At 45.3% G+C, this 12,584-nt stretch overlaps 1 protein-coding gene across 1 annotated transcript in view; it reads right to left on the bottom strand.

Moving 5' to 3' along the window:
- Positions 1-12,584, bottom strand: part of LOC139367023 (sodium channel protein type 3 subunit alpha-like) — a 177,973-nt gene that overhangs the window by 126,467 nt on the left and 38,922 nt on the right. Inside the window, exon 6 of the mRNA XM_071104908.1 lies at positions 3,636-3,878. Coding sequence (XP_070961009.1) covers positions 3,636-3,878 — 243 coding nt within the window. The remainder of the gene's footprint in view (positions 1-3,635; positions 3,879-12,584) is intronic.

Here is a 12,584-nt window from a genome sequence, read left to right as displayed (position 1 = left end):
GACCATGCTGGTCATTTATGAACATTTGAACATCTTGGCCATGTTCTGTTATAATCTCCACACGGCACAGCCAGAAGAGGACTGGCCACCCCACATAGCCTGGTTCCTCTCTAGGTTTCTTCCTAGGTTTTGGCCTTTCTAGGGAGTTTTTCCTAGCCACCGTGCTTCTACATCTGCATTGCTTGCTGTTTGGCGTTTTAGGCTGGGTTTCTGTACAGCACTTTGAGATATCAGCTGATGTACGAAGGGCTATATAAATACATTTGATTTGATATAGAGTATTCTAATTTTTGGCAAAAAGCTATCGAGTACAAAACATTTCGTTTTTTAGTAGTATGGTTTTTACCCCTCAAAAATCGATTTTCAGTCTCCTAATAGGGTAATTTAAGGGAATTTCTATTTTCAGTTTTGGTAAGATTTCTATACAGTACCAGTCAAAATATTGGACACACCTACTCATTCAAGGGTTTTTCTACATTGCAGAATAATAGTGAAGACATCAAAACTATGAAATAACACATATGGAATAATGTAGTAACCAAAAAAAGTGTTAACAAACACAAATATATTTTACATTTGAGATTCTTCAAAGTAGCCACCCTTTGCCTTGATGACTGCTTTGCACACTCTTGGCATTCTCTCAACCAACTTCACCTGGAATGCTTTTCCAACAGTCTTGAAGGAGTTTCCACATATGTTGAGCACTTGTTGGCTGCTTTTCCTTCACTCTGCTGTCCAACTCATCCCAAACCATCTCAATTGGCTTGAGGTTGGGTGATTGTGAAGGCCACGTCATCTGACAAAGCACCTCATCACTCTCCTTCTTGGTCAAATAGCCCTTACACAGCCTGGAGGTGCGTTGGATCATTGATTGTCCTGTTGAAAAACAAATGATAGTCCCACTAAGTGCAAACCAGACGGGATGGTGTATCGCTGCAGAATGCTGTGGTAGCCATGCTGGTTAAATGTGCCTAGAATTCTAAATAAATCACAGACAGTGTCACCAGCAAAGCTCCCCCTCACCATCACACCTCCTCCTCCATGCTTCACAGTGGGAACCACACATGCAGAGATCATCTGTTCACCTACTCTGCATCTCACAAAGACATGGCAGTTGGAACCAAAAATCTCAAAATGGGTCTCATTGACCAAAGGACAGATTTCCACAGTCTAATGTCCATTGCTTGTATTTCTTGGCCCGAGCAAGTCTCTTCTTCTTATTGGTGTCCTTTAGTAGTCGTTTCTTTGCAGCAATTCAACCATGAAGGCCTGATTTGTGCTGTCTCCTCTGAACAGTTGATGTCGAGATGTGTCTGTTATTTGAACTCTGTGAAGCATTTATTTGGGCTGCAATTTCTGAGGCTGGTAACGCTAATGAACTTATCTTCTGAAGCAGAGGTAACTCTGAGTCTTCCTTTCCTGTGGCGGTCCTCATGTGAGCCAGTTTCATCCTAGCGCTTGATGGTTTTTGCAACTGCACTCAAAGAAACTTTCAAAGTTCTTGAAATGTTCCGCATTGACTGACTTTCGTGTCTTAAAGTAATGATGGACTGTCGTTTCTCTTTGCTTATTTGATCTGTTCTTGCCATAATATGGACTTGGTCTTTTACCAAATAGGGCTATCTTCTGTATACCACCCCTACCTTGCCACAACACAACTGATTGGTTCAAACGCATTGAGAAGGAAAGAAATTCCACACATTAAATTTGAACAAGGCACAGTTGTTAATTGAAATGCATTCCAGGTGTACCTCATGAAGCTGGTTGAGAGAATGCCAAGAGTTTCCAAAGCTGTCATCAAGGCAATGGGTGGCTACTTTGAAGAATCTAAAATATAAAATATGTTTGTTATATTTGTTTAACACTTTTTGGTTACTACATGATTTGATATGTGTTATTTCATAGTTTTGATGTCTTCACTATTATTCTACAATGTAGAAAATAGTTTTTAAAAAATGAGTAGGTGTTCAAACTTTTGACTGGTACTGTATATGAAAGGTTCATAGATCTAACTTCATTAGATTAGATAAATATCACTTTTTCTAAATGACAAAATATTCAATCAATGTACCTCAATATTGTTTGTTGGGATGATCTACAAAACTGAGATGAGACAGATTACACTTTTAGTTGAGCATGACTAGAGGCATCCAGGGAAAGACTAGTGGCCTCCAGGGAAAGACTAGTGGCCTCCAGGGAAAGAGTAGTGGCCTCCAGGGAAAGACTAGTGGCCTCCAGGGAAAGACTAGTGGCCTCCAGGGAAAGACTAGTGGCCTCCAGGGAAAGAGTAGTGGCCTCCAGGGAAAGACTAGTGGCCTCCAGGGAAAGACTAGTGGCCTCCAGGGAAAGACTAGTTGCATCAAGGGAAAGCCTAGTGGCATCCAGGGAAAGCCTAGTGGCCTCCAGGGAAAGCCTAGTGGCATCCAGGGAAAGCCTAGTGGCATCCAGGGAATGACAAGTGGCCTCCAGGGAAAAACTAGTGGCCTCCAGGGAAAAACTAGTGGCCTCCAGGGAAAAACTAGTGGCCTCCAGGGAAAGACTAGTTGCATCCAGGGAAAGCCTAGTGGCCTCGAGGGAAAGCCTAGTGTCATCCAGGGAAAGCCTAGTGGCCTCCAGGGAATGGCAGGTGGCCTCCAGGGAAAGACAAGTGGCCTCCAGGGAAAAACTAGTGGCCTCCAGGGAAAAACTAGTGGCCTCCAGGGAAAGACTAGTTGCATCCAGGGAAAGCCTAGTGGCCTCCAGGGAAAGCCTAGTGGCATCCAGGGAAAGCCTAGTGGCCTCCAGGGAATGACAAGTGGCCTCCAGGGAAAAAATAGTGGCCTCCAGGGAAAAACTAGTGGCCTCCAGGGAAAGACTAGTGGCATCCAGGGAAAGACAAGTGGCCTCCAGGGAAAGACAAGTGGCCTCCAGGGAAAGACAAGTGGCCTCCAGGGAAAAAATAGTGGCCTCCAGGGAAAGCCTAGTGGCCTCCAGGGAAAGCCTAGTGGCATCCAGGGAAAGCCTAGTGGCCTCCAGGGAATGACAAGTGGCCTCCAGGGAAAAAATAGTGGCCGCCAGGGAAAAACTAGTGGCCTCCAGGGAAAGACTAGTGGCATCCAGGGAAAGACAAGTGGCCTCCAGGGAAAGACAAGTGGCCTCCAGGGAAAGACAAGTGGCCTCCAGGGAAAAAATAGTGGCCTCCAGGGAAAGACTAGTGGCCTCCAGGGAAAGACAAGTGGCCTCCAGGGAAAGACTAGTGGCCTCCAGGGAAAGACTAGTGGCCTCCAGGGAAAGGCTAGTGGCCTCCAGTGAAAGGCTAGTGGCCTCCAGGGAAAGGCTAGAGGCCTCCAGGGAAAGGCTAGTGGCCTCCAGGGAAAGGCTAGTGGCCTCCAGGGAAAGGCTAGTGACCTCCAGGGAAAGACTAGTGGCCTCCAGGGAAAGCCTAGTGGCCTCCAGGGAAAGACTAGTGGCCTCCAGGAAATTATGTGAATTACAGGAGGGGGGGTGTTTAACCCTGGGGGGCATTTAGCCCTAAGCCACCCTATACAACAAGTCTCTCTCGCAAAAGGGATCTTTGCTCTCAATAGGGTCAGCCTTTTTAACTAAATGATACATTCATTCATTAAACAGGTGTTTAACTGGCGCACAGCGCTCACCTTCGTCTGCAATGAAGTCTTTGAGCGAGGGCCACGTTCGGTTGTTGCAGAAGAAGGTGGTGTTGGTGTTGAGGGTGTTGTTGACGCAGTGCGCTGTGCTGCGGACGCACTTCTGCCGCAGATTACCCATGAAGAGCTGCAGGCCAATGAGGGCAAACACACTGAGGCAGAACACGGTCAGGATCATCACGTCCGCCAGCTTCTTCACCGACTGGATCAGCGCGCCCACAATGGTCTTCAGGCCTGCCCAAGGTCAATAGGTCAGCACGCACACACATGGTCATAGAAATGGACATAAATAGAATCTTTGATTAGCTAGTTCTGTCTAATCATAAGGAACTGTTTTAGATCTAATAACTGAAAATGGTTATTATGTATATGTAATTTAAACATTTAACAAAAATATTTATAAAAAATTCTGGAAGTTAGTGGCCTCTTACTTTTAACAATTACATACTGTATAGTGGGGCTTGTTTACAGTGACTTAACTACAGTGCATTACTCTGTATAATAAGTTACAAAAATTACAATAATTGTATAAGGAACAACACAACGACTCACTGTCGATAATAATTAGTGGTGGGCACCAATATCGATAATTCGATATGATATCAATATAGTTTGTAATAGATATGAGCAAGGCACATCGTGATATTGGCTTATCCTTGCTTTTAACCCACACTTTTATGTAAAAGAGGAAACATTAGTGTTTCTGCAGGCATAAAGCCCTATCACAGGCTCTCAACTTAGATTAACTGCCTGCTGATGGGCCATCAACGAGCTTCCCATTGTGTTCAAACAAGTTGGCTAGGTTAGGCCCCCAGAACATTCAATGGGCAGTAAGCAAGAACTTGTCTGAATTTCACAAAGCCGTAGAAGTTAAGTCCATACAGTTGCAATCTTTGATATTGGTTTGAAAAAATGCAAAATGCAATATTGATATAGATTTTTCATATCAGTGCCCATCACTAATAATACTAACCATGACATGGATGAAATAAACTCTACAGTTACAAATTCAGAACATTAAAAGCAAGAAGGCCACACAGAAATTGAAGACACCGACACGGCATTCAAAATACAAAGAAAGCTAACAAAAACGAACTAACCTCTACAGAAAGAAACATTGTCTTGTTTCTTTTCGAGAGTGCACCGAAAAATTCACAATGTATGGTCATTGACAACAGACGCTTCCCAAATAATGACTGACTTACTGGCTGACTGACTGGCTGGCTGACAAACTAACTGTCTGACTGACTGAAAACTAACTGACTGGCTGACAAAATAACTGGCTGACTGACTGGCTGACAAACTAACTGACTGGCTGAAAAACTAATTGACTGGCTGAAAAACGAACTGGCAGGCTGACAAACTAACTGACCGACTGATTGACTGACTGGCTGACAAACTAAATGGCTGGCTGACAAACTAACTGACTGGCTGACAAACTAACTGACTAACTGACTGACTGGCTGACAAACGAACTGACTGGCTGACAAACTAACTGACTAACTGACTGACTGGCTGACAAACTAACTGACTAACTGACTGACTGGCTGACAAACGAACTGACTGGCTGACAAACGAACTGACTGGCTGACAAACTAACTGACTAACTGACTGACTGGCTGACAAACTAACTGACTAACTGACTGACTGGCTGACAAGCTAACTGACTAACTGACTGACTGGCTGACAAACTAACTGACTAACTGACTGACTGGCTGACAAACTAACTGACTAACTGACTGACTGGCTGACAAACGAACTGACTGGCTGACAAACTAACTGACTAACTGACTGACTGGCTAACAAACTAACTGACTAACTGACTGACTGGCTGACAAACGAACTGACTGGCTGACAAACGAACTGACTGGCTGACAAACTAACTGGCTGACAAACTAACTGACTAACTGACTGACTGGCTGACAAACTAACTGACTAACGAACTGACTGGCTGACAAACTAACTGACTAACTGACTGACTGGCTGACAAACGAACTGACTGGCTGACAAACTAACTGGCTGACTGACAAACTAACTGGCTGACTGACTGGCTGGCTGACAAACTAACTGTCTGACTGACTGACTGGCTGGCTGACAAACTAACTGACTGACAAACTAACTGTCTGACTGACTGGCTGGCTGACAAACTAACTGACTGACAAACTAACTGACTAACTGACTGACTGGCTAACAAACTAACTGGCTGACTGACAAACTAACTGGCTGACTGACTGGCTGGCTGACAAACTAACTGTCTGACTGACTGGCTGGCTGACAAACTAACTGACTGACAAACTAACTGACTAAATGACTGGTTGACAAACTGGCTGACTGACTGGCTGGCCGACAACCTAACTAACTGACTGGCTGACACACTGACTGACTGGCTGACAAACTAACTGGCTGACTGACAAACTAACTGGCTGACTGACTGGCTGGCTGACAAACTAACTGACTGACAAACTAACTGACCAAATGACTGGTTGACTAACTGGCTGACTGACTGGCTGGCTGACAACAAACTAACTGACTGGCTGACAAAACAAATGATTGACTGGCTGACAAAATAACTGACTGGCTGACAAAATAACTGACTGGTTGACAAACTAACTGACTTGCTGACTGGCTAACAAACTAACTGACTGATTGACTGGCTGACAAACTAACTGACTGGCTGACAAACTAACTGACTGGCTGACAAACTAACTGACTGGCTGACAAACTAACTGGATGACTGACTGGGTTATTGACTGGCTGGCTGACAAACTAACTGACTAGCTGACAAACTAACTGACTGGCTGACAAACTAACTGACTGGCTGGCTGATTGGCTGACTGACTGACTGACTGGCTGACGAACTAACTGAATGAATGACTGACTGGCTGATTGACTGGCTGGCTGGCTGACAAACTAACTGACTGGCTGACAAACTAACTGACTGGCTGACAAACTAACTGACTAGCTGACAAACTAACTGACAAACTAACTGACTAGCTGACAAACTAACTGACTAGCTGGCAAACTAACTGACTGGCTGACAAACTAACTGACTAACTGACTGACTGACTGGCTGATTGACTAACTGACTGGCTGACAAACTAACTGACTGGCTGACAAACTAACTGACTGGCTGACAAACTAACTGACTGGCTGACTGACTGACTGGCTGATTGACTAACTGACTGGCTGACAAACTAACTGACTGGCTGGCTGATTGGCTGACTGACTGACTGACAGGCTGACAAACTAACTGACTAACTGACTGACTGGCTGACAAACGAACTGACTGGCTGACAAACGAACTGACTGGCTGACAAACTAACTGACTAACTGACTGACTGGCTGACAAACTAACTGACTAACTGACTGACTGGCTGACAAACTAACTGACTAACTGACTGACTGGCTGACAAACTAACTGACTAACTGACTGACTGGCTGACAAACGAACTGACTGGCTGACAAACTAACTGACTAACTGACTGACTGGCTGACAAACTAACTGACTAACGAACTGACCGGCTGACAAACTAACTGACTAACTGACTGACTGGCTGACAAACGAACTGACTGGCTGACAAACTAACTGGCTGACTGACAAACTAACTGGCTGACTGACTGGCTGGCTGACAAACTAACTGTCTGACTGACTGACTGGCTGGCTGACAAACTAACTGACTGACAAACTAACTGTCTGACTGACTGGCTGGCTGACAAACTAACTGACTGACAAACTAACTGACTAACTGACTGACTGGCTGACAAACTAACTGGCTGACTGACAAACTAACTGGCTGACTGACTGGCTGGCTGACAAACTAACTGGCTGACTGACTGGCTGGCTGACAAACTAACTTACTGACAAACTAACTGACTAAATGACTGGTTGACAAACTGGCTGACTGACTGGCTGGCTGACAACCTAACTAACTGACTGGCTGACACACTGACTGACTGGCTGACAAACTAACTGGCTGACTGACAAACTAACTGGCTGACTGACTGGCTGGCTGACAAACTAACTGGCTGACTGACTGGCTGGCAAACTAACTGACTGACAAACTAACTGACCAAATGACTGGTTGACAAACTGGCTGACTGACTGGCTGGCTGACAACAAACTAACTGACTGGCTGACAAAACAAATGACTGACTGGCTGACAAAATAACTGACTGGCTGACAAAATAACTGACTGGTTGACAAACTAACTGACTTGCTGACTGGCTAACAAACTAACTGACTGATTGACTGGCTGACAAACTAACTGGATGACTGACTGGCTTATTGACTGGCTGGCTGACAAACTAACTGACTGGCTGACAAACTAACTGACTAGCTGACAAACTAACTGACTGGCTGACTGACTGACTGGCTGATTGACTAACTGACTGGCTGACAAACTAACTGACTGGCTGGCTGATTGGCTGACTGACTGACTGACAGGCTGACAAACTAACTGACTAACTGACTGACTGGCTGACAAACGAACTGACTGGCTGACAAACGAACTGACTGGCTGACAAACTAACTGACTAACTGACTGACTGGCTGACAAACTAACTGACTAACTGACTGACTGGCTGACAAACTAACTGACTAACTGACTGACTGGCTGACAAACTAACTGACTAACTGACTGACTGGCTGACAAACGAACTGACTGGCTGACAAACTAACTGACTAACTGACTGACTGGCTGACAAACTAACTGACTAACGAACTGACCGGCTGACAAACTAACTGACTAATTGACTGACTGGCTGACAAACGAACTGACTGGCTGACAAACTAGCTGGCTGACTGACAAACTAAATGGCTGACTGACTGGCAGGCTGACAAACTAACTGGCTGACTGACTGGCTGGCTGACAAACTAACTTACTGACAAACTAACTGACTAAATGACTGGTTGACAAACTGGCTGACTGACTGGCTGGCTGACAACCTAACTAACTGACTGGCTGACACACTGACTGACTGACTGACAAACTAACTGGCTGACTGACTGGCTGGCTGACAAACTAACTGGCTGACTGACTGGCTGGCTGACAAACTAACTGACTGACAAACTAACTGACCAAATGACTGGTTGACAAACTGGCTGACTGACTGGCTGGCTGACAACAAACTAACTGACTGGCTGACAAAACAAATGACTGACTGGCTGACAAAATAACTGACTGGCTGACAAAATAACTGACTGGTTGACAAACTAACTGACTTGCTGACTGGCTAACAAACTAACTGACTGATTGACTGGCTGACAAACTAACTGGATGACTGACTGGCTTATTGACTGGCTGGCTGACAAACTAACTGACTGGCTGACAAACTAACTGACTAGCTGACAAACTAACTGACTGACTGACAAACTAACTGGATGACTGACTGGCTTATTGACTGGCTGGCTGACAAACTAACTGACTAGCTGACAAACTAACTGACTGGCTGACAAACTAACTGACTGGCTGACTGACTGACTGGCTGATTGACTAACTGACTGGCTGACAAACTAACTGACTGGCTGGCTGATTAGCTGACTGACTGACTGACTGGCTGACAAACTAACTGAATGAATGACTGACTGGCTGATTGACTGGCTGGCTGGCTGACAAACTAACTGACTGGCTGACAAACTAACTGACTGGCTGACAAACTAACTGACTAGCTGACAAACTAACTGACTAACTGACAAACTAACTGACTAGCTGACAAACTAACTGGCTGACTGACTGACTGGCTGACAAACGAACTGACTGGCTGACAAACGAACTGACTGGCTGACAAACTAACTGACTAACTGACTGACTGGCTGACAAACTAACTGACTAACTGACTGACTGGCTGACAAGCTAACTGACTAACTGACTGACTGGCTGACAAACTAACTGACTAACTGACTGACTGGCTGACAAACTAACTGACTAACTGACTGACTGGCTGACAAACGAACTGACTGGCTGACAAACTAACTGACTAACTGACTGACTGGCTAACAAACTAACTGACTAACTGACTGACTGGCTGACAAACGAACTGACTGGCTGACAAACGAACTGACTGGCTGACAAACTAACTGGCTGACAAACTAACTGACTAACTGACTGACTGGCTGACAAACTAACTGACTAACGAACTGACTGGCTGACAAACTAACTGACTAACTGACTGACTGGCTGACAAACGAACTGACTGGCTGACAAACTAACTGGCTGACTGACAAACTAACTGGCTGACTGACTGGCTGGCTGACAAACTAACTGTCTGACTGACTGACTGGCTGGCTGACAAACTAACTGACTGACAAACTAACTGTCTGACTGACTGGCTGGCTGACAAACTAACTGACTGACAAACTAACTGACTAACTGACTGACTGGCTAACAAACTAACTGGCTGACTGACAAACTAACTGGCTGACTGACTGGCTGGCTGACAAACTAACTGTCTGACTGACTGGCTGGCTGACAAACTAACTGACTGACAAACTAACTGACTAAATGACTGGTTGACAAACTGGCTGACTGACTGGCTGGCCGACAACCTAACTAACTGACTGGCTGACACACTGACTGACTGGCTGACAAACTAACTGGCTGACTGACAAACTAACTGGCTGACTGACTGGCTGGCTGACAAACTAACTGACTGACAAACTAACTGACCAAATGACTGGTTGACTAACTGGCTGACTGACTGGCTGGCTGACAACAAACTAACTGACTGGCTGACAAAACAAATGATTGACTGGCTGACAAAATAACTGACTGGCTGACAAAATAACTGACTGGTTGACAAACTAACTGACTTGCTGACTGGCTAACAAACTAACTGACTGATTGACTGGCTGACAAACTAACTGACTGGCTGACAAACTAACTGACTGGCTGACAAACTAACTGACTGGCTGACAAACTAACTGGATGACTGACTGGGTTATTGACTGGCTGGCTGACAAACTAACTGACTAGCTGACAAACTAACTGACTGGCTGACAAACTAACTGACTGGCTGGCTGATTGGCTGACTGACTGACTGACTGGCTGACGAACTAACTGAATGAATGACTGACTGGCTGATTGACTGGCTGGCTGGCTGACAAACTAACTGACTGGCTGACAAACTAACTGACTGGCTGACAAACTAACTGACTAGCTGACAAACTAACTGACAAACTAACTGACTAGCTGACAAACTAACTGACTAGCTGGCAAACTAACTGACTGGCTGACAAACTAACTGACTAACTGACTGACTGACTGGCTGATTGACTAACTGACTGGCTGACAAACTAACTGACTGGCTGACAAACTAACTGACTGGCTGACAAACTAACTGACTGGCTGACTGACTGACTGGCTGATTGACTAACTGACTGGCTGACAAACTAACTGACTGGCTGGCTGATTGGCTGACTGACTGACTGACAGGCTGACAAACTAACTGACTAACTGACTGACTGGCTGACAAACGAACTGACTGGCTGACAAACGAACTGACTGGCTGACAAACTAACTGACTAACTGACTGACTGGCTGACAAACTAACTGACTAACTGACTGACTGGCTGACAAACTAACTGACTAACTGACTGACTGGCTGACAAACTAACTGACTAACTGACTGACTGGCTGACAAACGAACTGACTGGCTGACAAACTAACTGACTAACTGACTGACTGGCTGACAAACTAACTGACTAACGAACTGACCGGCTGACAAACTAACTGACTAACTGACTGACTGGCTGACAAACGAACTGACTGGCTGACAAACTAACTGGCTGACTGACAAACTAACTGGCTGACTGACTGGCTGGCTGACAAACTAACTGTCTGACTGACTGACTGGCTGGCTGACAAACTAACTGACTGACAAACTAACTGTCTGACTGACTGGCTGGCTGACAAACTAACTGACTGACAAACTAACTGACTAACTGACTGACTGGCTGACAAACTAACTGGCTGACTGACAAACTAACTGGCTGACTGACTGGCTGGCTGACAAACTAACTGGCTGACTGACTGGCTGGCTGACAAACTAACTTACTGACAAACTAACTGACTAAATGACTGGTTGACAAACTGGCTGACTGACTGGCTGGCTGACAACCTAACTAACTGACTGGCTGACACACTGACTGACTGGCTGACAAACTAACTGGCTGACTGACAAACTAACTGGCTGACTGACTGGCTGGCTGACAAACTAACTGGCTGACTGACTGGCTGGCAAACTAACTGACTGACAAACTAACTGACCAAATGACTGGTTGACAAACTGGCTGACTGACTGGCTGGCTGACAACAAACTAACTGACTGGCTGACAAAACAAATGACTGACTGGCTGACAAAATAACTGACTGGCTGACAAAATAACTGACTGGTTGACAAACTAACTGACTTGCTGACTGGCTAACAAACTAACTGACTGATTGACTGGCTGACAAACTAACTGGATGACTGACTGGCTTATTGACTGGCTGGCTGACAAACTAACTGACTGGCTGACAAACTAACTGACTAGCTGACAAACTAACTGACTGGCTGACTGACTGACTGGCTGATTGACTAACTGACTGGCTGACAAACTAACTGACTGGCTGGCTGATTGGCTGACTGACTGACTGACAGGCTGACAAACTAACTGACTAACTGACTGACTGGCTGACAAACGAACTGACTGGCTGACAAACGAACTGACTGGCTGACAAACTAACTGACTAACTGACTGACTGGCTGACAAACTAACTGACTAACTGACTGACTGGCTGACAAACTAACTGACTAACTGACTGACTGGCTGACAAACTAACTGACTAACTGACTGACTGGCTGACAAACGAACTGACTGGCTGACAAACTAACTGACTAACTGACTGACTGGCTGACAAACTAACTGACTAACGAACTGACCGGCTGACAAACTAACTGACT

Source organism: Oncorhynchus clarkii, chromosome 15 (genome assembly GCF_045791955.1).
Source record: "Oncorhynchus clarkii lewisi isolate Uvic-CL-2024 chromosome 15, UVic_Ocla_1.0, whole genome shotgun sequence".
Classification (NCBI taxonomy): Eukaryota; Metazoa; Chordata; class Actinopteri; order Salmoniformes; family Salmonidae; genus Oncorhynchus; species Oncorhynchus clarkii.
The sequence above is the reverse complement of the archived record's forward strand: the minus strand, read 5'-3'. Positions and strand labels throughout refer to the sequence as shown.